Raw genomic sequence first — 25202 nt, 5'->3', positions numbered from 1 at the left:
TTCAAAGGATAATAAAGGGAAAATTCCAACACAAGGAGGGAAATGACGCCCTAGAAAAAGCAAGAAAGTAATCCTTCAACAAACCTAAAAGAAGATAGACGCAAGAACAGAATGCCAACTGTAACAACAAAAATAATAGGAAGCAACAATTACTTTCCCTTAATATCTCTTCATATCAATGGACTCAGTTCCCCAATAAAAAGACATAGACTAGCAGACTAGCTACATAAACAGGACCCAACATTTTGGTACATACAGGAAACCCACCTTGGGGACAAAGACAGACACTAACTCAGAGTAAAAGGCTGGAAAATAATTTTCCAAGCAAGTGGTCCAAAGAAACAAGCAAATATCGTTTAAATATCAAATAAAATCAACTTCTAATCCAAAGTTATCAAAAAAGACAAGAAGGGGCACTTCATAATCATCAAAGATAAAATCTTCCAAGAGGAACTCTCAATTCTGAATATCTATGCTTAAGGGCATCCACATTCATTAAAGAAACTTTAGTAAAGCTCAAAGCACACATTGCACCTCACACAATAATAGTGGGAGACTTTTTACACCCCATTCTCATCAATGGACAGATCCTAGAAACAGAAACTAAAAAAGACACAGTGAAACTAAAAGAAGTTAAGAAACAAATGGATTTAACAGATATCTACAGAACATTTTACCCTAAAACAAAAGGATATACCTTCCTCTCAGCACTTTATGGTACCTTCGCCAAAATTGACCATATAACAGGTCAAAAAACAGTCCTTGATAGATACAAAGATATTTGAAATTATCCCATGCATCCTATCAGATCATCACGGACTAAGGCTGATCTTCAATAGCAGCATAAATAACAGAAAGCCAACATTCACATGGAAACTGAACAACACTCTACTCAATGATAACTTGGTCAAGGAAGAATAAAGAAAGAGATTAAAAACTTTTTAGAGTTTAATGAAAATTAAGCCACAATATACCCAAACCTATGGTACACGATGAAAGCAGTCCTAAGAGGAAAACTTATAGCTCTGAGTGCCACCAAAAAGAAACTAGAGAGAGCACACACTACCAGCTTGACAGCACACCTAAAAGCTCTAGAACAAAAGGAAGCAAATTCACCCAAAAGGAGTAGATGGCAGGAAATAATCAAACTCAGGGCTGAAATCAACCAAGTGGAAACAAAAAGAACTATTCAAAGAATCAACCAAACCAGGAGCTGGTATTTTGAGAAAATCAACAAGATAGATAAACCCTTAGCCAGACTAACTAGAGGCCACAGGGACAGTATCCCAATTAACAAAATCAGAAATGAAAAAGGAGACATAACAACAGATCCTGAAGAAATCCAAAACACCATCAGATCCTTCTACAAAAGGCTATACTCAACAAAACTGGAAAACCTGGATGAAAGGGATAATTTTCTAGACAGATACCAGGTACCTAAGTTAAATCAGGATCAGATTAATGACCTAAACAGTCCCATATCCCCTAAAAAAAAATAGACACAGTCATTAATAGTGTCCCAACCAAAAAAAGCCCAGCTCCAGATGGGTTTATTACAGAGTTCTATCAGACCTTCAATGAAGACCTAATTCCAACTCTCCTCAAACTATTCCACAAAATAGAAACAGAAGGTACTCTACCCAATTCACTCTATGAAGCCTCAATTACTCTGATACATAGACCACACAAAGATCCAACAAAAAAAGAGAACTTCAGACCAATTTCTCTTATGAATGTCAATGCAAAATACTCAATAAAATTCTCACAAACCGAATCCAAGAACACATCAAAACGATCATCCATCATGATCAAGTAGGTTTCATTCCAGGGATGCAGGGATAGTTTAATATACGGAAATCCATCAACATACTCCACTATATAAACAAACTTAATGACAAAAACCACATAATCATCTCATTAGATGCTGAGAAAGAATTTCACAAAATCCAACACCCATTCATGATATAAAAGTCTTGGAAAGATCAGGAATTCAAGCCCATAGCTAAACATAATGAAAGAAATATACAGCAAACCACTAGCCCACATCAAACTTAGTGGAAAGAAACTTGAAGCAATCCCACTAAAATCATGGACGAGGCAGAGCTGCCCACTTTCTCCCTACCTATTCAATATAGTACTTGAAGACCTAGGCAGAGCAATTAGACAACAAAAGGAGATCGAAGGGATACAAATTGGAAAGGAAGAAGTCAAAATATCACTATTTGCAGATGATATGATAATATATAAGTGACCCAAAAAATTCTACCAAAGAACTCCTAAACCTGATAAACAGCTTCAGTGCAGTACCTGGATATAAAATTAACTCAAACAAATCAGTGGCCTTTCTCTACACAAAGGATAAACAGGCTGAGAAAGAAATTAGGGAAACAACACCCTTCTCAATAGTCACAAATAATATAAAATACCTTGGTGTGACTCTAACTAAGGAAGTGAAAGATCTATATGATCAGAACTTCAGGTCTCTGAAGAAAGAAATCAAACAAGATCTCAGAAGATGAAAAGATCTCCCATGCTCATGGATTGGCAAGTTAATACAGTAAAAATGGCTATCTTGCCAAAATCAGTCTACAGATTCAATGCAATCCCCATCAAAATTCCAACTCAATTCTTCACCAAGTTAGAAAAGGCAATTTGCAAATTCATCTGGAATAACAAAAAACCTAGGATGGCTCAAACTATTCTCAACAATAAAAGAACCTCTGGTGGAATCACCATGCCTGACCTAAAGCTCTACTACAGAGCAATTGTGATAAAAAACTGCATGGTCCTGGTATAGCGACAGACAGGTAGATCAATCGAGTAGAATTGAAGACCCAGAAATGAACCCACACACCTATGGCCACTTGATCTTTGACAAGGGAGTTAAAACCATCCAGTGGAAAAAAAAAGACAGCATTTTCAACAAATGGTGCTGGCACAACTGGCGATTAATATGTAGAAGAATGTGAATTGATCCATTCTTATCTCCTTGTACAAAGCTCAAGTCTAAGTGGATCAAGGAACTCCACATAAAACCAGAGGCTCTGAAACTTATAGAAGAGAAAGTGGGGAAAAGCCTTGAAGATATGGGCACAGGGGGAAAATTCCTGAACAGAACCGCAATGGCTTGTGCTGTATGATCGAGAATTGACAAATGGAACCTCATAAAATTGCAAAGCTTCTGCAAGGCATAAGACACCGTCAATAAGACAAAAAGGCCACCAAAAGATTGGGAATGTTCTTTACCAATCCTAAATCTGATAGGGGACTAATATCCAATATATATAAAGAACTCAAGAAGATGGACTCCAGAAAATCAAATAACCCTATTAAATATGCAGTACAGAGCTAAAAAAGTAAATTTTTCTCAACTGAGGAATACCAAAGGACTGAGAAGCACTTGAAAAAATGTTCAACATCCTTAGTTATCAGGGAAATGCAAATCAAAACAACCCTGAGATTCCACCTCACACCAGTCAGAATGGCTAAGATCAAAAATTCAGGTGACAGCAGATGAAGGCAAGGATATGGAGAAAGCAGAACACTCCTCCATTGCTTGTGGGATTGCAAGCTTATACAACCACTCTGGAAATCAGTCTGGCATTTCCTCAGAAAATTTGACATAGTACTACCAGAAGATCCAGCAATATCTCTCCTGGGCATATATATACCCAGAAGATGTTCCAACTGGTAATAAGGACACATGCTCTACTATGTTCATAGCAGCCTTATTTATAATAGCCAGAAGCTGGAAAGAACCCAGATGTCCCTCAACAGAAGAATGGATACAGAAAGTGTGGTACATTTACACAATGGAGTACTACTCAGCTATTAAAAACAATAAATTTATGAAATTCTTAGGCAAATGGATGGATCTGGAGGATATTATCCTGAGTGAGGTAACCCAATCACAAAAGAACACGCATGATATGCACTCACTGAGAAGTGGATATTAGCCCAGAAATTTAGAATACCCAAGACACAATTTGCAAAACACATGAAACTCAAGAAGAAAGAAAACCAAAGTGTGGATACATTGTTCCTTCTTAGTATGGGGAACAAAATACCCATGGAAACCATTACAGAGACAAAGTTTGGAGCAGAGCCTGAAGGAACAACCATCCAGAGACTGCCCCACTTGGGGGTCCACCCTATAAACAACCACCAAAACCAGACTTTAGGCAGATGCCAACAAGAGCCTGCTGACAGGAGCCTGGTACAGCTTTCTCCTGTGAGGCTCTACCAGAGCCTGGCAAATACAGAAGTGGATGCTCACAGTCATTGATTGGACAGAACACAAGGTCCCCAATGAAGGAGCCAGAGAAGTACCCAGGGAGCTGAAGGGGACTGAAGCCCCATGGAAGGAACATCAATATGTACTAACCAGTACCCTCAGAACTCCTTGGAACTATACCACCAATCAAAGAAAACACATGGTGGAACTCGTGGCTCTAGCTATATATGTAGCAGAGGATGGCCTACTTGGTCATCTATGGGAGGAGTGGCCCTTGGTCCTGTGAAGGCTCTATGCCCCAGTATAGGGGAATGCCAGGACCAGGAATGGGAGTGGGTGGGTTGGGGAGCTGGGGAGGGGGGAGTGGACTTTTGGAGGAGAAACTAGGAAAGGGGATAACATTTGAAATGTAAATAAAGAATATATCTAATTAAAAATAAAAAAAATAGTTTATGTTTATCAAATGTTTCTAATCTATACATCTTATTTTTTACCTAAAATAAAAAAGTCTTTACTGGAAATTTGAAATAAATGTCAAACTTGGTACTAGAGGTAAAAATGGAACAAAAATATTTCTCTGATATTCACGTGTACTTTTAAGATTGATTTTTTAAAATGATTTGGGTGGCATGAATACATTTGCCTATGGAGGCCTGAGATGTTGCATTCTCTGATCCTGGAGTTCCAGGCAGTTATGAGTCTTCTGACATCTATGCTAGAATTGGGACTTGGGTCTTGTAACAGGACAGTATGTGCTCTGACCCTCCGAGCCATCACTCCAGTCCCTTAATAAGTCTTTAAGTAACCTAAATATACTCTAAAATTTCCTTCTTCAATCATCAGGGATTGAGGACAAGATGCCTGCCAATAGACAGTTTGTTAACTATATATTACCTAACATGTCTTTGGCTCAGGTGGTGTTTTTTATATGTTTTTTTTTTTTAATAAAAGCACTTGAGATCTATCTCCCTAATAAGTTCCCTTTTACTAAACATTACTGAATGTAACCACATATTGTCTTAGTTAAGTCTTTATTGCTGTGACAATACTCCATGACCATAGCAACTTTTTTAAAGGAAAATATTTAATTTGTGCTAGCTTAAAGGTTCAGAGGTTTAGTCTAGTATCGTCATTACAGAAAGCACGGCAACACTCAGGCACATAGAGTGCTGGAAGGTAATTGAGATTGCCATGTCCAGTTCATCAGGCAGCAAGAAGAGAAACAAACACTGAGACTGGCTTGAGTTTCTAAAACCACAAAGAGATGTCTTTGCACACACCCAGAGATATCTTCCTCCAACAAGACCACACATACTCTAACAAAGACACACGTCCTAATTGTGCCACTCTCTATGAGTCTATCAGGTCCATTTCATTCAAGCAACCACATATAAAATAGCAAATATAAATTTTCAAAAACAAATTGAATTACACTTCAAAGAAAGATTTAGCTTTGATTTCTGACCATATTAAAAGCAAAGTAACTAATGGTTTCATTGGGTGTAATAATTATGTCTAATGTGCCCCCCTTTTTCCCTAATGTGGAGCTTAGATGCTTCAAGGCAATTAGCTAGTTGCAGTGATGACCATTTGATGTAAGTGGTCTGAAAAAATAGCTATCTCTTCTGCTTGCTTTCTACCTTCTAAGTGAGCTTTAAAACAGAAAAAAAAAAAGGATATTACTTTTTTAGTTGCTTTGACAAAACTCTTCATTAAGAAATTACTTAATGAAGGAAATCTCATGGCTGCCAGAAATTTCAGTATATGACAGTGCAGAAGGCAAACAGGTTGGCTGGGTCTGTGTCAGTGGTCAGTTGTTGTAGACCAGGAAGCAGACATCTCAGAAAGGTGCCAGAAGTGTTGATGACCATTAAAATTCATCATAGGCAACCTTCTTCTAGAAGGTAGGCCATATCCAAAGGTTAAACAATTACCCAAGACAGGAACCAAGTGTACAAACACACAAGCCTCTGTGTTTGTGGTGTGTGTGTATGTGTGTGTGTGTGTGTGTGTGTGTGTGTGTGTGTGTGTGTGTGTGTTTTAATACTAAAATATTTTTAGTCAGAGTATAAATCAGGTCCATGAGATGGCTAAGTGGATAAAGGTACTTGCTAGCAAGATTGACAACCCAAATTTGATTGATCCCTGAGACTGACATGGTCTGAGGAGATAACTGACGAACATAAATCATCCTTTTTACCCCCACATTTCTGCAATGGCACATATGTACGTTACCTTTGATTCTGCCAAATAAATTAGACTAGGCTGTCTTTGTCCTCACAGAGACATGACTGCTGCTGTCTCCTGAGTGCTGGGATTAAAGGTATGTGCAACAGGCCCAGCTTCCTATTGCTGTTCTTATTGCCATATATTCTCTGGATTTCCATGTGTAAAACTAGCAAGATAGGGATGCCAGAGCTCCAAGAGGTCAGCAAAAATCCTAAGAATGGTTACTTATTTCTTATATCTTCACTTATACTGTAATCATTTCTATATCAAACATATTTGTTCTGGGAGCCATGGTATGGCTCAGTAGTTTAGAACACTTGTGGCTCTTGCAGAGAACCTCGGTTCAATTCGGAGCTTCCACATGGTAACTGACAACCACGTGTAAGTCTGATTACTGGGCATACAATGCCCTCATTTGACCTCTGTGGGCAATAGACACACACATAGATAGAATGCAGGCAAAACATCCATGTACATAAAATATATAGATCTAAAGCACAAACATGTTATTTTCATGTTAACTGTAACTACTTTAGGAGTCTTTATTATTTATTACCTCTATTTTGATGACTTCTCTTGACGTGTTAAAAGTATGTCAAGTTTCTGAATTTTTATTTCCAGAGCTTAACTTATTTTTATTTACATCTTAGAAAGTGACTAGCAAGGTGTTTCCGGGAATGAAGGTGTGAAGAAGGAACCAGACATTTTTGAGGCTGGGCTTCTCTTTTCTGACACCATCTGCAATACTGCAGACATAAGTACACATGTGCATCTTCACACACACACACAAACACACACACGCACACGCACACAGGCAAGTATATCACTTCCCAAATTAGTGGAAAGTACCTTTATGGGTGTTTGTTCTTCAGAGGTAATAGGTAGTGGCACTTCCTGAGAACAAACATTAGCTTCACTTCTTCCTAAAAGTTTTCGAACTCTGTTCTCTACACTTCTTCTGACCAACATGTTCTGATGTAAAAAACTCGTTGAAGTTTTTGTAGAGATAGACTCAGTGTTATTTATATCCATTTCTGGGTCTTTAGATATTTTCTGTAATGGAAAATAAACAATTAATTTTATTTTTATGCCGAGGTTATTATTTTTTTTTAATTTTTATGTCAAAGTTATTTATTATTTCTTTATTTACATTTCAAATGTTATCCACTTTCCCGGTTTCCCCTCCAAGAAATCCCCTATCCCATCTCCCCTTCCGCTGCTCCTATGAAGGTTCTCCCCCTCCGACCCACCCACTCCAGCCTCCCTGCCCTGACATTCCCTTATACTGGGGCATCGAGCCTTCACAGGACCAAAGGCAATCCTTTGCTACATAGCTGTGTCCTCAGGTAGTACTCTGTCCAGTGTTCTGAGGAATTCCCAGACTGATTTCCAGACTGGTTGTACCAGCTTTCGATCCCACCAGCAGTAGAGGAGTGTTCCTCTTTCTCCACATCCTTGCCAGCATTTGCTGACACCTGAGTTTTTGATCTAAGCCATTTTGACAGGTGTGAGGTGAAATCTCAGGGTTGTTTTGACTTGCATTTCCCTGATAACTAAGGATGTTGAACATTTCTTTAGGTGCTTCTCAGCTATTCAATATTCCTCGGTTGAGAATTCTTTTTTTTTTTTTTTTTTTAGAACTTGGGAGTCTACTTTATTTTTTTTTTAATTTTTCTTTTAGGTATTTTCCTCAATTACATTTCCAATGCTATCCAAAAAGTCCCCAATACACTCCCCCCCCCCAGTCCCCTACCCACCGACTCTCACCTTTGGCCCTGGCATTCCCCTGTACTGGGGCATATAAAGTTGGCAAGTCCAATGGGCCTCTCTTTCCAGTGATGGCCGACTAGGCCATCTTTTGATACAAATGCAGCTAGAGTCAAAAGCTCTGGGGTACTGGTTAGTTCATAATAATGTTCCACCTATGGGGTTGCAGTTCCCTTTAGCTCCATGGGTACTTTCTCTAGCTCCTCCATTGGGGGCCCTGTGATCCATTCAATAGCTGACTGTGAGCATCCACTTCTGTGTTTGCTAGGCCCCGGCATCGTCTCACAAGAGACAGCTATATCTGGGTCCTTTCAGCAAAATCTTGCTAGTGTATGCAATGGTGTCAGCATTTGGAAGCTGATTATGGGATGGATCCCTGGATATGGCAGTCTTTAGATGGTCCATCCTTTCTTCACAGCTCCAAACTTTATCTCTGTAACTCTTTCCATGGGTGTTTTGTTCCCAATTCCAAGAAGGGGCACAGTGTCCACACTTTGGTCTTCGTTATTCTTGAGTTTCATGCGTTTAACAAATTGTATCTTATATCTTGGGTATCCTAAGTTTTTGGGCTAATATCCACTTATCAGTGAGTACATATTGTGTGAGTTCCTTTGTGAATATGTTACCTCACTCAGGATGATGCCCTCCAGATCCATCCATTTGCCTAGGAATTTCATAAATTCATTCCTTTTAATAGCTGAGTAGTACTCCATTGTGTAAATGTACCACATTTTCTGTATCCATTCCTCTATTGAGGGGCATCTGGGTTCTTTCCAGCTTCTGGTTATTATAAATAAGGCTGCTATGAACATAGTGGAGCATGTGTCCTTCGTACCGGTTGGAACATCTTTTGGATATATGCCCAGGAGAGGTATTGCTGGATCCTCTGGTAGTATAATGTCCAATTTTCTGAGGAACCGCCAAACTGATTTCCAGAGTGGTTGTACAAGCTTGCAATCCCACCAACAATGAAGGAGTGTTCCTCTTTCTCCACATCCTCGCCAGCATGTGCTGTCACCTGAATTTTTGATCTTAGCCATTCTGACTGGTGTGAGGTGGAATCTCAGGGTTGTTTTGAGTTGCATTTCCCTGATGATTAAGGATGTTGAACATTTTTTCAGGTGCTTCTCTGTCATTCGGTATTCCTCAGGTGAGAATTCTTTGTTCAGTTCTGAGCGCCATTTTTTAACGGGGTTATTTGATTTTCTGGAGTCCACCTTCTTGAGTTCTTTATATATATTGGATATTAGTCCCCTATCTGATTTAGGATAGGTAAAGATCCTTTCCCAATCTGTTGGTGGTCTTTTTGTCTTATTGACGGTGTCTTTTGCCTTGCAGAAGCTTTGCAACTTTGTGAGGTCCCATTTATCGATTCTCGATCTTACAGCACAAGCCTTTGCTGTTCTATTCAGGAATTTTTCCCCTGTACCCATATCTTTGAGGCTTTTCCCTACTTTCTCCTCTATAAGTTTCAGTGTCTCTGGTTTTATGTGGAGTTCCTTAATCCACTTAGATTTGACCTTAGTACAAGGAGATAGGAATGGATCAATTCGCATTCTTCTACATGATAACCACCAGTTGTGCCAGCACCATTTGTTGAAAATGCTGTCTTTTTTCCACTGGATGGTTTTTGCTCCCTTGTCAAAGATCAAGTGACCATAGGTATGTGGGTTGATCTCAGGGTCTTCAATTCTGTTCCATTGGTCTACTTGTCTGTCGTTATACCAGTACGATGCAGTTTTTATCACAATTGCTCTGTAGTACAGCTTTAGGTCAGGCATGGTGATTCCACCAGAGGTTCTTTTATCCTTGAGAAGAGTTTTTGCTATCCTAGGTTTTTTGTTGTTCCAGATGAATTTGCAGATTGCCCTTTCTAATTCGTTGAAGAATTGAGTTGGAATTTTGATGGGGATTGCATTGAATCTGTAGATTGCTTTTGGTAAGATAGCCATTTTTACAATGTTGATCCTGCCAATCCATGAGCATGGGAGGTCTTTCCATCTTCTGAGATCTTCTTTAATTTCTTTCTTCAGGGACTTGAAGTTCTTGTCATACAGATCTTTCACTTCCTTAGTTAGAGTCACACCAAGGTATTTTATGTTGTTTGTGACTATTGAGAAGGGTGTTGTTTCCCTAATTTCCTTCTCTGCCTGTTTATCCTTTGTGTACAGAAAGGCCATTGACTTGCTTGAGTTAATTTTATATCCAGCTACTTCACCGAAGGTATTTATCAGGCTTAGGAGTTCTCTGGTGGAATTTTTAGGGTCACTTATGTATATTATCATATCATCTGAAAAAAGTGATATTTTGACTTCTTCTTTTCCGATTTGTATCCCCTTGATCTCCTTTTGTTGTATAATTGCTCTGGCTAGGACTTCAAGTACAATGTTGAATAGGTAGGGAGAGAGTGGGCAGCATTGTCTAGTCCCTGATTTTAGTGGGATTGCTTCCAGCTTCTCACCATTTACTTTGATATTGACTACTGGTTTGCTGTATATTGCTTTTATCATGGTTAGGTATGAGCCTTAAATTCCTGATCTTTCCAAGACTTTTATCATGAATGGGTGTTGGATTTTGTCAAATGCTTTTTCAGCATCTAACGAGATGATCATGTGGTTTTTGTCTTTGAGTTTGTTTATATAATGGATTACATTGATGGATTTTCGTATATTGAACCATCCTTGCATCCCTGGGATGAAACCTACTTGGTCAGGATGGATGATTGTTTTGATGTGTTCTTGAATTCGGTTAGCGAGAACTTTAATGAGGATTTTTGCCTCAATATTCATAAGGGAAATTGGTCTGAAGTTCTCTATTTTTGTTGGGTCTTTATGTGGTTTAGGTATCAGAGTAATTGTGGCTTCATAGAATGAGTTGGGTAGAGTACCTTCTGTTTCTATTTTGTGGAATAGTTTGTGAAGAACTGGGATTAGATCTTCTTTGAAGGTTTGATAGAACTCTGCACTAAACCCATCTGGTCCTGGGCTTTTCTTGGTTGGGAGACTATTAATGACTGCTTCTATTTCTTTAGGGGATATGGGACTGTTTAGATCATTAACCTGATCTTGATTTAACTTTGGTACCTGGTATCTGTCTAGAAACTTGTCCATTTCATCCAGGTTTTCCAGTTTTGTTGAGTATAGCCTTTTGTAGAAGGATCTGATAGTGTTTAGGATTTCTGCAGGGTCTGTTGTTATGTCTCCCTTTTCATTTCTGATTTTGTTAATTAGAATAAGTTCCCTATGCCCTCTAGTGAGTCTGGCTAAGGGTTTATCTATCTTGTTGATTTTCTCAAAGAACCAGCTCGTCAATTGGTTGATTCTTTGAATTGTTCTTCTTGTTTCCACTTGGTTGATTTCACCCCTGAGTTTGATTATTTCTTGCCGTCTACTCCTCTTGGGTGAATTTGCTTCCTTTCGTTCTAGAGCTTTTAGGTGTGTTGTCAAGCTGCTAATGTGGGCTCTCTCTAGTTTCTTTTTGGAGGCACTCAGAGCTATGAGTTTTCCTCTTAGAAATGCTTTCAATGTGTCCCATAAATTTGGGTATGTTGTGTCTTCATTTTCATTAAACTCCAGAAAGTCCTTAATATCTTTCTTTATTCCTTCCTTGACCAAGGTATCATTGAGAAGAGTGTTGCTTAGTTTCCACGAGTGTGTTGGTTTTCTATTATTTATTTTGTTATTGAAGGTCAGTCTTAGTCCATGGTGATCTGATAGGATACATGGGAAAATTTCAATATTTTTGTATCTGTTGAGGCCTGTTTTGTGACGAATTATGTGGTCAATTTTGGAGAAGGTACCATGAGGTGCTGAGAAGAAGGTATATCCTTTTGTTTTAGGATAAAATGTTCTGTATATATCTGTCAGATCCATTTGTTTCATAACCTCTGTTAGTTTCACTGTGTCCCTGTTTAGTTTCTGCTTCCATGATCTGTCCATTGGTGAAAGTGGTGTGTTGAAGTCTCCCACTATTATTGTGTGAGGTGCAATGTGTGCTTTGAGCTTTACTAAAGTATCTTTAATGAATGAGGCTGCCCTTGTATTTGGAGCATAGATATTCAGAATTGATAGTTCCTCTTGGAGGATTTTACCTTTGATGAGAATGAAGTGCCCTTCCTTGTCTTTTTTGATGACTTTGGGTTGGAAGTCAATCTTATCAGATATTATAAGGGCTACTCCAGCTTGTTTCTTCCTACCATTTGCTTGGAAAAATTGTTTTCCAGCCTTTCATTCTGAAGTAGTGTCTATCTTTTTCTCTGAGATGAGTTTCCTGTAAGCAGCAAAATGTTGGGTCCTGTTTGTGTAGCCAGTTTGTTAGTCTATGTCTTTTTATCGGGGAGTTGAGTCCATTGATATTAAGAGATATTAGGGAGAAGTAATTGTTGCTTCCTTTTATTTTTGTTGTTAGAGTTGGTGTTCTGTTCTTGTGGCTGTCTTCTTTTAGGTTTGTTGAGGGATTACCTTCTTGCTTTTTCTAGGACGTGGTTTCTGTCCTTGTATTGGTTTTTTTCTGTTATTATCCTTTGAAGGGCTGGATTCGTGGAAAGATAATGTGTGAATTTGGTTTTGTCGTGGAATACTTTGGTTTCTCCATCTATGGTAATTGAGAGTTTGACTGGGTATAGTAGCCTGGGCTGGAAATTGTGTTCTCTTAGTTTCTGTATAACATCTGTCCAGGCCCTTCTGGCTTTCATAGTCTCTGGTGAAAAATCCGGTGTAATTCTGATAGGCTTGCCTTTATATGTTACTTGACCTTTTTCCCTTACTGCTTTTAGTATTCTATCTTTATTTAGTGCATTTGTTGTTCTGATTATTATGTGTCGGAAGGAATTTCTTTTCTGGTCCAGTCTATTTGGAGTTCTGTAAGCTTCTTGTATGTTCATGGGCATCTCTTTCTTTAGGTTTGGGAAGTTTTCTTCTATAATTTTGTTGAAGATATTTGCTGGTCCTTTGAGTTGAAAATCTTCATTCTCATCTACTCCTATTATCCCTAGGTTTGGTCTTCTCATTTTGTCCTGGATTTCCTGGATGTTTTGAGTTAGGATCTTTTTGGATTTTGTATTTTCTTTGATTGTCGTGCCGATGTTCTCTATGGAGTCTTCTGCACCTGAGATTCTCTCTTCCATCTCTTGTATTCTGTTGCTGATGCTTGCATCTATGGTTCCAGATTACTTTCCTAGGGTTTCTATCTCCAGCGTTGCCTCAATTTGGGTTTTCTTCATTGTCTCTACTTCCCTTTTTAGGTCTTGGATGGTTTTATTCAATTCCATCACCTGTTTGGTCTGGTTTTCCTGCAATTCTTTAAGGGATTTTTGTGCTTCCTCTTTAATGTCTTCTACCTGTTTAGCAGTGTTCTCCTGTATTTCTTTAAGTTTGTTATTAAAGTCCTTCTTGATGTCCTCTACCATCATCATGAGATATGCTTTTAGATCCGGGTCTAGCTTCTCCGGTGTGTTGGGGTGCCCTGGACTGGGCGAAGTGGGGGTGCTGGGTTCTGATGATGGTGAGTAGTCTTGGTTTCTGTTAGTAAGATTATTACGTTTACCTTTCGCCATCTGGTAATCTCTGGGGTTAGTTGTTATCGTTGTCACTGTTTAAAGATTGGAGCAGACGCTGTGTTCCACTCACCAGAAGTCTTAAGATCCTGTGGCGGGTGTCGTGGGTAGCTGGCGGGTGTCAGCTGATCCTGCACCCTAGCTACTCCGGTGCTGGTCAGACCCGAAGAGGCTTGTGGCCCTACTCAGGCCGGTTTTCTGCTTCCCTAACTAATGCAGTCTCAGGTCCCGCGGGCAATTGGATTGGAGCAGAAGCTGTGTTCCACTCACCAGAAGTCTTAAGATCCTGTGGCAGGTGTTGTGGGTAGCTGGCGAGTGTCAGCCGACCCTGCGCCCTAGCTACCCCAATGCTGGTCCGAGAATTCTTTGTTTAGTTGTGTACCCCATTTTTAATAAGGCTTTTTGGTTCTCTGGAGTCTATTATCTTCTTTGTATATATTAGATATTGGCCCTCTATCAGACGTAAGATTAGTAAAGATCTTTTCCCAATATGTTGGTTGCCTTTTTGTCCTCTTGACAGTGTCCTTTGCCTTACAGAAGCTTTGAAATTTTGAGGTCTCATTTCTCAATTCTTGATCTTAGAGCATAAGCTATTAGTGCTCTGTTCAGGAAATTTTCCCATGTGCCCATGTCCTCGAGACTCTCCCCCACTTTCTTTTCTATTAGTTTCAGTTCATCTGGTTTTATGTGGAGGTCCTTGATCCACTTGGACAAGAGTTTTGTACAAGGAGATAAGAATGTATTGATGCTCTTCCGGTCAGAAAAGCACCGGGGCAGCTGGGGCGCAGGGTCTGCTGACACTTGCCAGCTACCCACAACACCCGCCACAGGATCTTAAGACTTCTGGTGAGTGGAACACAGCTTCTGCTCCAATCCAATTGCGCGGGACCTGAGACTGCATTAGTTAGGGAAGCAGAAACCGGCCTGAGTAGGGCCACAGGCCTCATCTGGCCGGATCAGCGCCGGGGTAGCGGGAGCGCAGGGTTGCCTGACACCCGCCAGCTACCCACGACCCCCGCCGCAGGATTTTGGGACTGCTGGTGAGTGGAACACAGTTTCTGATCCAATCCAATTGCGCGGGACCTGAGACTGCATTAGTTAGGGAAGCAGAAAACCGGCCGGAGTAGGACCACAGGCCTCATCCGGCCGGATCAGCGCCGGGGTAGCGGGAGCGCAGGGTTGCCTGACACCCGCCAGCTACCCACGACCCCCGCCGCAGGATTTTGGGACTGCTGGTGAGTGGAACAAAGCTTCTGCTCCAGTCCAATCACGCGGGACCTGAGACTGCTCTGGTTGGGGAGAGAGAAATCCGGCCTACATAGGGCCACAACCCTCTTCCGGTCAGAAAAGCACCGGGGCAGCTGGGGCGCAGGGTCTGCTGACACTCGCCAGCTACCCACAACACCCGCCACAGGATCTTAAGACTTCTGGTGAGTGGAGCACAGCTTCTGCTCCAATCCAATTGCGCGGGACCTGAGACTGCATTAGTTAGGGAAGCAGAAACCGGCCTGAGTAGGACCACAGGCCTCATCCGGACGGATCAGCGCCGGATTAGGGGGAGCGCAGGGTTGCCTGACACCCGCCAGCTACCCACAACCCCCGCCGCAGGATTTTGGGACTGCTGATGAGTGGAACACAGCTTCTGCTCCAATCCAATTGCGCGGGACCTGAGACTGCATTAGTTAGGGAAGCAGAAACCGGCCTGAGTAGGGCCACAGGCCTCATCCGGCCGGATCAGCGCCGGGGTAGCGGGAGCGCAGGGTTGCCTGACACCCGCCAGCTACCCACGACCCCCACCGCAGGATTTTGGGACTGCTGGTGAGTGGAACACAGCTTCTGCTCCAGTCCAATCACGCGGAACCTGAGACTGCTCTGGTTGGGGAGAGAGAAATCCGGCCTACATAGGGCCACAACCCTCTTCCGGTCAGAAAAGCACGGGGGCAGCTGGGGTGCAGGGTCGGCTGACACTCACCAGCTACCCACAACACCCACCACAGGATCTTAAGACTTCTGGAGAGTGGAACACAGCTTCTGCTCCAATCCAATTGCACGCGGGACCAGAGACTGCATTAGTTAGGGAAGCAGAAAAACGGCCTGAGTAGGACCACAGGCCTCTTCCGGCTGGACCAGCACCGGGGTACCGTCAGCTACCCACGACCCCCGCCGCAGGATTTAGAGACTGCTGGTGAGTGGAACACAACTTCTGCTCCAATCTTTAAATAGTGACAACGATAACAACTAACCCCAGAGATTACCAGATGGCGAAAGGTAAACGTAATAATCTTACTAACAGAAACCAAGACCACTCACCATCATCAGAACCCAGCAGCCCCACTTCGCCCAGTCCAGGGCACCCCAACACACCGGAAAAGCTAGACACGGATTTAAAAGCATATCTCCTGATGATGATAGAGGACTTCAAGAAGGACTTTAATAACACACTTAAAGAAATGCAGGAGAACACTGCTAAAAAGGCAGAAGACAATAAAGAGGAAGCACAAAAATCCCTTAAAGAATTGCAGGAGAACACTGCTAAAGAGTTACAAATCCTTAAAGAAAAACATGATAACATAATCAAACAGGTAGAAGTCCTTACAGAAAAACAGGAAAACACATCCAAACAGATGATGGAAATGAACAAAACCATACTAGACCTAAAAAGGGAAGTAGACAAAATAAAGAAAACCCAAAATGAGGCAACACTGGAGATAGAAACCCTAGGAAAGAAATCTGGAACCATAGATACCAGCATCAGCAACAGAATACAAGAGATGGAAGAGAGAATCTCAGGTGCAGAAGATTCCATAGAGAACATCGGCACAACAATCAAGGAAAATGTAAAATGCAAAAAGATCCTAACTCAAAACATCCAAGAAATACAGGACACAATGAGAAGACCAAACCTACGGATAATAGGAGTGGATGAGAATGAAGATTTTCAACTCAAAGGACCAGCAAACATCTTCAACAAAATTATAGAAGAAAACTTCCCAAATCTAAAGAAAGAGATGCCCATGAACATACAAGAAGCCTACAGAACTCCAAATAGACTGGACCAGAAAAGAAATACCTCCCGACACATAATAATCAGAGCAACAAATGCTCTAAATAAAGATAGAATACTAAAAGCAGTAAGAGAAAAAGGCCAAGTAACATATAAAGGCAAGCATATCAGAATTACACCAGACTTTTCACCAGAGACTATGAAAGCCAGAAGATCCTGGACGGATGTTATACAGACACTAAAAGAACACAAATTCCAGCCCAGGCTACTATACCCAGCCAAACTCTCAATTAACATAGATGGAGAAACCAAAGTATTCCACGACAAAACCAAATTCACACATTATCTCTCCACGAATCCAGCCCTTCAAAGGATAATAACAGAAAAAAACCAATACAAGGACAGGAACCACGCCCTAGAAACAACAAGAAGGTAATCCCTCAACAAACCTAAAAGAAGACAGCCACAAGAACAAAATGCCAACTTTAACATCAAAAATAACAGGAAACAACAATGACTTTTCCTTAATATCTCTTAATATCAATGGACTCAACTCCCCTATAAAAAGACATAGACTAACAAACTGGCTACACAAACAAGACCCAACATTTTGCTGCTTACAGGAAACTCATCTCAGAGAAAAGGATAGACACTACCTCAGAATGAAAGGCTGGAAAACAATTTTCCAAGCAAATGGCATGAAGAAACAAGCTGGAGTAGCCATTCTAATATCTGATAAGATTGACTTCCAACCCAAAGTCATTAAAAAAGACAGGGAGGGACACTTCATACTCATCAAAGGTAAAATCCTCCAAGAGGAACTATCAATCCTGAATATCTATGCTCCAAATACAAAGGCAGCCACATTCATTAAAGAAACTTTAGTAAAGCTCAAAGCACACATTGCACCTCATACAATAATAGTGGGAGACTTCAACACACCACTTTCACCAATGGACAGATCATGGAAACAGAAACTAAACAGGGACACAGTGAAACTAAGAGAAATTATGAATCAAATGGATCTGGCAGATATCTACAGAACATTCTATCCTAAAACAAAAGGATATACCTTCTTCTCAGCACCTCATGGTACCTTCTCCAAAATTGACCACATAATTGGTCACAAAACAGGCCTCAACAGATATAAAAATATTGAAATTGTCCCATGCATCCTATCAGATCACCATGGACTAAGGCTGATCTTCAATAACAAAATAAATAATAGAATGCCAACCTTCACGTGGAAACTGAACAACACTCTTCTCAATGATACCTTGGTCAAGGAAGGAATAAAGAAAGAAATTAAGGACTTTTTAGAGTTCAATGAAAATGAAGCCACAACATACCCAAACTTATGGGACGCAATGAAAGCATTTTTAAGAGGAAAACTCATAGCTCTGAGTGCCTCCAAAAGGAAACTAGAGAGAGCACACATTAGCAGCTTGACAACACACCTAAAAGCACTAGAACAAAAGGAAGCAAATTCACCCAAGAGGAGTAGAAGGCAGGAAATAATCAAAATCAGGGGTGAAATCAACCAAGTGGAAACAAGAAAAACTATTCAAAGAATCAACCAATCAAGGAGCTGGTTCTTTGAGAAAATCAACAAGATAGATAAACCCTTAGCCAGACTCACTAGAGGGCACAGGGAAAGCATCCTAATTAACAAAATCAGAAATGAAAAAGGAGACATAACAACAGATCCTGAAGACATCCAAAACACCATCAGATCCTTCTACCAAAGGCTATACTCAACAAAACTGGAGAACCTGGATGAAATGGAGAAGTTCCTAGACAGATACCAGGTACCAAAGTTGAATCAAGATCAGGTTAATGATCTAAACAGCCCTATATCCCCCAAAGAAATAGAAGCAGTCATTAATAGTCTCCCAACTAAAAAAAGCCCAGGACCAGATGGGTTTAGTGCAGAGTTCTATCAGACCTTCAAAGAAGATCTAATCCCAGTTCTTCACAAACTATTCCATAAAATAGAAACAGAAGGTACTCTACCCAACTCATTCTATGAAGCCACAATTACTCTGATACCTAAACCACAAAAAGACCCAACAAAGATAGAAAACTTCAGACCAATATCCCTTATGAATATTGATGCAAAAATCCTCAATAAAGTTCTTGCTAACCGAATCCAAGAACACATCAAAACAATCATCCATCCTGACCAAGTAGGTTTCATCCCAGGGATGCAGGGATGGTTCAATATACGGAAATCCATCAACGTAATCCAGTATATAAACAAACTCAAAGACAAAAACCACATGGTCATCTCCTTAGATGCGGAAAAAGCATTTGACAAGATCCAACACCCATTCATGATAAAAGTCTTGGAAAGATCAGGAATTCAAGGCCCATACCTAAACATGATAAAAGCAATCTACAGCAAACCAGTAGCCAACATCAAAGTAAATGGTGAGAAGCTTGAAGCAATCCCTCTAAAATCAGGGACTAGACAAGGCTGTCCACTTTCTCCATACCTATTCAACATTGTACTGGAAGTCCTAGCCAGAGCAATTCGACAACAAAAGGAGATCAAAGGGATACAAATTGGAAAAGATGAAGTCAAAATATCACTTTTTGCAGATGATATGATAGTATATATAAGTGACCCTAAAAATTCCACCAGAGAACTCCTAAGCCTGATAAACAGCTTCGGTGAAGTAGCTGGATATAAAATTAACTCAAACAAATCAATGGCCTTTCTCTACACAAAGAATAAACAGGCTGAGAAAGAAATTAGGGAAACAACACCCTTCTCAATAGTCACAAATAATATAAAATATCTTGGCGTGACTCTAACTAAGGAAGTGAAAGATCTGTATAATAAAAACTTCAAGTCTCTGAAGAAAGAAATTATAGAAGATCTCAGAAGATGGAAAGATCTCCCATGCTCATGGATTGGCAGGATCAACATTGTAAAAATGGCTATCTTGCCAAAAGCAATCTACAGATTCAATGCAATCCCCATCAAAATTCCAACTCAATTCTTCAACGAATTAGAAAGTGCAATCTGCAAATTCATCTGGAATAACAAAAAACCTAGGATAGCAAAAACTCTTCTCAAGGATAAAAGAACCTCTGGTGGAATCACCATGCCGGACCTAAAGCTCTACTACAGAGCAATTGTGATAAAAACTGCATGGTACTGGTATAGTGACAGACAAATAGACCAATGGAATAGAATTGAAGACCCAGAAATGAACCCACACACCTATGGTCACTTGATCTTCGACAAGGGAGCTAAAAACATCCAGTGGAAGAAAGACAACATTTTCAACAAATGGTGCTGGCACAACTGGTTGTTAACATGTAGAAGAATGCGAATCGATCCATTCCTATCTCCTTGTACTAAGGTCAAGTCTAAGTGGATCAAGGAACTTCACATAAAACCAGAGACACTGAAACTTATAGAGGAGAAAGTGGGGAAAAGCCTTGAAGATATGGGCACAGGGGAAAAATTCCTGAATCGAACAGTAATGGCTTGTGCTGTAAGATCGAGAATTGACAAGTGGGACCTCATGAAACTACAAAGCTTCTGCAAGGCTAAAGACACCATCAATAAGACAAAAAAACCACCAACAGATTGGGAAAGGATCTTCACCTATCCTAAATCAGATAAGGGACTAATATCCAATATATATAAAGAACTCAAGAAGGTGGACTCCAGAAAGTCAAATAACCCCATTAAAAAATGGGGCTCAGAACTGAACAAAGAATTCTCACCTGAGGAATACCGAATGGCAGAGAAACACCTGAAAAAATGTTCAACATCCTTAATCATCAGGGAAATGCAAATCAAAACAACCCTGAGATTCCACCTCACACCAGTCAGAATGGCTAAGATCAAAAATTCAGGTGACAGCAGATGCTGGCGAGGATGTGGAGAAAGAGGAACACTCCTCCATTGTTGGTGGGATTGCAAGCTTGTACAACCACTCTGGAAATCAGTCTGGCGGTTCCTCAGAAAATTGGACATAGTACTACCGGAGGATCCAGCAATACCTCTCCTGCTCATATATCCAGAAGATGTCCCAACCGGTAAAAAGGACACATGCTCCACTATGTTCATAGCAGCCCTATTTATAATAGCCAGAAGCTGGAAAGAACCCAGATGTCCCTCAACAGAGGAATGGATACAGAAATTATGGTACATTTACACAATGGAGTACTACTCAGCTATTAAAAAAATGAATTTATGAAATTCCTAGCCAAATGGATGGACCTGGAGGGCATCATCTTGAGTGAAGTAACACAATCACAAAAGAACTCACACAATATGTATTCATTGATAAGTGGATATTAGCCCAAAACTTAGGATACCCAAGATATAAGATACAATTTGATAAACGCATGAAACTCAAGAAGAATGAAGACCAAAGTGTGGACACTGTGCACCTTCTTAGAATTGGGAACAAAACACCCAGGGAAGGAGTTACAGAGACAAAGTTTGTAGCTATGATGAAAGGATGGACCATTTAGAGACTGCTGTATCCAGGGATCCATCCCATAATCAGCTTCTAAACGCTGACACCATTGCATACACTAGCAAGATCTTGCTGAAAGGACCCAAATATAGCTGTCTCTTGTGAGACGATGCCGGGGCCTAGCAAACACAGGAGTGGATGTTCACAGTCAGCTATTGGATGTATCACAGGGCTCCCAATGGAGAAGCTAGAGAAAGTACCCAAGGAGCTAAAGGGATCTGCAACCCTATTGTTGGAACAACATGATGTACTAACCAGAACCCTGGAGCTCTTGTCTCTAGCTGCATATGTATCGAAAGATGGCCTAGTCGGCCATCAATGGAAAGAGAGGCCCATTGGACTTGCAAACTTTATATGCCCCAATATAGGGGAATGCCAGGGCCAAAAGAATGGGAATGGGTGGGTAGGGAAGTGGGGGGCGCTATGGGGGACTTTTGGGATAGTATTGGAAATGTAATTGAGGAAAATATGTAATAAAAATATTTAAAAAAAAAAAAAAAAAAGAATGTATTGATTTGCATTCTTCTACATGCTGGCCACCAGTTAAACCAGCACCATTTGTTGAAAATGCTGTCTTTTTTCCACTGGATGGTTTTAGATCCTTTGTCAAAGACAAAGTGACCATAGGTGTATGGGTTCATTTCTGGATCTTCAAGTTCTCTTCCAGTGATCTACCTACCTGTCTCTGTACCGGTACCATGCAGTTTGTTTGTTTGTTTGTTTGTTTTTCACAATTGCTCTGTAGTACAGCTTGAGATAGGGATGGTGATTCCACCAGAAGTATTTTGCTGAGAAGAGTTTTTGCTATCCTGGGTTTTTTGTTATTCTAGAGGAATTTGAAAATTGCTTTTTCTAACTCTATGAAAAATTGAGTTGGAATTTTAGTGGGGATTTCATTGAATCTGTAGATTGCTTTCGGGAAGAAGGCCATTTTTACTATATTAATCTTGCCAATCCATGAGCATGGGAGATCTTTCCATCTTCTGAGATCTTCAATTTCTTTCTTTAGAGACTTTAAATTCTTGTCATAAATAGATCTTTCATTTGCTTAGTTAGAGTCATACCAAAGTATTTTATATTATTTGTGACTATTATGAAGGGTGTTGGTTCCCTAATTTCTTTCTTGGCCTGTCTATTCTTTGAGTATAGGAAAGCTACTGATTTGATGGTGTTTTGGATTTCTTCAGGATATGTTGTATGTCTCCCTTTCATTTCTGATTTTGTTAAGTAGAATGCTGTCCCTGTGCCATCTAGTGAGTCTGGCTAAGGGTTTATCTATCTTGTTGATTTTCTCAAAGAACCAGCTCCTGGTTTGGTTGATTCGTTGAATAGTTCTTTTTGTTTCCACTTGGTTGATTTTGCTCCTGAGTTTGATTATTTCCTGCCATCTACTCCTCTTAGGTGAATTTGCTTCCTTTTGTTCTAGAGCTTTTAGGTGTGTTGTCAAGCTGCTAGTGTGTGCTCTCTCTAGTTTCTTTTTGGAGGTACTCAGAGCTATAAGTTTTCCTCTTAGAAATGCTTTCATTGTGTCCCATAAGTTTGGGTATGTTGTGGCTTCATTTTCATTAAACTCTAAAAAGTCTTTAATTTCTTTCTTATTTCATCCTTGACCAAGGTATCATTGAGAAGAGTGTTGTTCATTTTCCACGTAAATGTTGGCGTTCTATTATGTATGTTGTTATTGAAGATCAACCTTAGTCCATGGTGATCTGATAGGATGCATGGGACAATTTCAATATTTTTGTATGTGTTGAGGCCTGTTTTTTGACCTGTTATATGGTCAATTTTGGAGAAGGTACCATGAGGTGCTGAGAAGAAGGTATATCCTTTTGTTTTAGGATAAAATGTTCTATAGATATCTGTTAAATCCATTTGTTTCATAACTTCTGTTAGTTTCACTGTGTCCCTGTTTAGTTTCTGTTTCCAGGATCTGTCCATTAATGAAAGTGGGGTGTTGAAGTCTCCCGCTATTATTGTGTGAGGTGCAATGTGTGCTTTGAGCTTTACTAAAGTTTCCTTAATGAATGGGGCTGCCCTTGCATTTGGAGCATAGATATTCAGAATTGAGAGCTCCTCTTGGAAGATTTTGCCTTTGATGAGTATGAAGTGCCCCTCCTTGTCTTTTTTGATAACTTTGGGTTGGAAGTCGATTTTATTCGATATCAGAATGGCTACTCCAGCTTGTTTCTTCAGACCATTTGCTTGGAAAATTGTTTTCCAGCCTTTCACTCTGAGGTAGTGTCTATCTTTTTCCCTGAGATGGGTTTTCTGTAAGCAGCAAAATGTTGGGTCCTGTTTGTGTAGCCAGTCTGTTAGTCTATGTCTTTTTATTGGGGATTTGAGTTCATTGATATTAAGAGATATTAAGGAAAAGTAATTGTTGCTTCCTATTATTTTTGTTGTTACAGTTGGCATTCTGTTCTTGTGGCTGTCTTCTTTTAGGTTTGTTGAAGGATTGCTTTCTTGCTTTTTCTAGGGCATAGTTTCCATCCTTGTATTGTTTTTTTTTTGTTTTGTTTTGTTTTTTTTTTTTTTTTTTTATCCTTTGAAGGGCGCGAATCGTGGAAAGATATTGTGTGAATTTGGGTCTGTCATGGAATACTTTGGTTTCTCCATCTATGGTAATTGAGAGCTTGGCTGGGTATAGCAGCCTGGGCTGGCATTTGTGTTCTCTTAGTGTCTGTATAACATCTGTCCAGGATCTTCTGGCTTTCATAGTCTCTGGTGAGAATTCTGGAGTAATTCTAATAGGCCTGCCTTTATATGTTACTTGACCTTTTTCCCTTGCTGCTTTTAATATTTTGTCTTTATTTAGTGCATTTGTTGTTCTGATTATTATGTTTGGGAGGAATTTCTTTTCTGGTCCGCTCTATTTGGAGTTCTGTAGACTTCTTGTATGTTCATGGTCATCTCTTTCTTTAGGTATGGAAAGTTTTCTTCTATAATTTTGTTGAAGATATTTGCTGGCCTTTAAGTTGAAAATCTTCATTCTCATCTATACCTATTATCTTTATGTTTGATCATCTCATTGTGTCCTGGATTTCCTGAATGTTTTGAGTTAGGATCTTTTTACATTTTGTATTTTCTTTGATTGTCGTACCGATGTTCCCCATGGAATCTTCTGCACCTGAGATTCTCTCTTCCATCTCTTATACTCTGTTGCTGATGCTCGTATCTATGGTTCCTGATTTCTTTCCTAGGGTTTCTATCTCCAGAGTTGTCAAAGATCCTGGGTGTGTTACAGTGCCTGGAAGTGGTGTCTCCTTTGAGGATCGTGGAGCTGTCTGGTCAGTGGTCCTAAGATCATGTGGAGAGTCCTCTAGGGACCATCGGGGTGTCCAGCACAAGGTGACCCGGTGCTGGTGCAGACTGGAAGGGACTTGTGCCCCGGTCAGGCCAGTTTTCTGCTTCCCTAATGCTGTCTCAGGTCCCACGCGTGCGATTGGATTGGAACACAGACGTTGTATTCCACTCACCAGAGGTTCTAAGATGGTGTGGAGAGTCCTCTTGGGACCGTGGGGGTGTCTGCCAACTCCGTGCCCAAGGTAACCCGGTGCTGGTGCCGACCAGAAGGGACTTGTGTCCCTCGTCAGGCCAGTTTTCTGCTTCCCTCATAGCCTTTGTTTTTGTTGCTATGTTCTTGCCCTTGCCTTTTGCCATCTGGTTATCTCTGGTATTAGCTGGTCTTGCTCTCTGACTTTGGCTTTTCCCTCCTGCAAGCCTGTGTGTCGGTACTCTTGGGAGACCAGTTCTCTCTGGGAGAAATTTGGGTATGGAGAACTGTGGTACAGGGTCAGCTCTGGGGTGCAAGCAGAGATTAGAATCCTTTCCCCAGCTTATCCTTGGTTCCTGTTTCCTGATGGCTCTGGGAGGGTACCTCTTGGGCCAGGAATTTGAAGAGAAGTGGTGGTC

The 25202-nt window shown here is 40.5% G+C and overlaps 1 protein-coding gene across 1 annotated transcript in view; it reads right to left on the bottom strand.

Moving 5' to 3' along the window:
* The window catches only part of LOC110312009 (uncharacterized), a 142245-nt gene that overhangs the window by 33488 nt on the left and 83555 nt on the right, over positions 1 to 25202 (bottom strand). The window contains exon 12 of the mRNA XM_085832137.1: positions 7313 to 7516. Coding sequence (XP_085688263.1) covers positions 7313 to 7516 — 204 coding nt within the window. The remainder of the gene's footprint in view (positions 1 to 7312; positions 7517 to 25202) is intronic.

Source organism: Mus caroli, unplaced genomic scaffold, assembly GCF_978045245.1.
Source record: "Mus caroli unplaced genomic scaffold, Mus_caroli_1 scaffold_17, whole genome shotgun sequence".
In the NCBI taxonomy this organism is placed as follows: domain Eukaryota; kingdom Metazoa; phylum Chordata; class Mammalia; order Rodentia; family Muridae; genus Mus; species Mus caroli.
The sequence above is the reverse complement of the archived record's forward strand: the minus strand, read 5'-3'. Positions and strand labels throughout refer to the sequence as shown.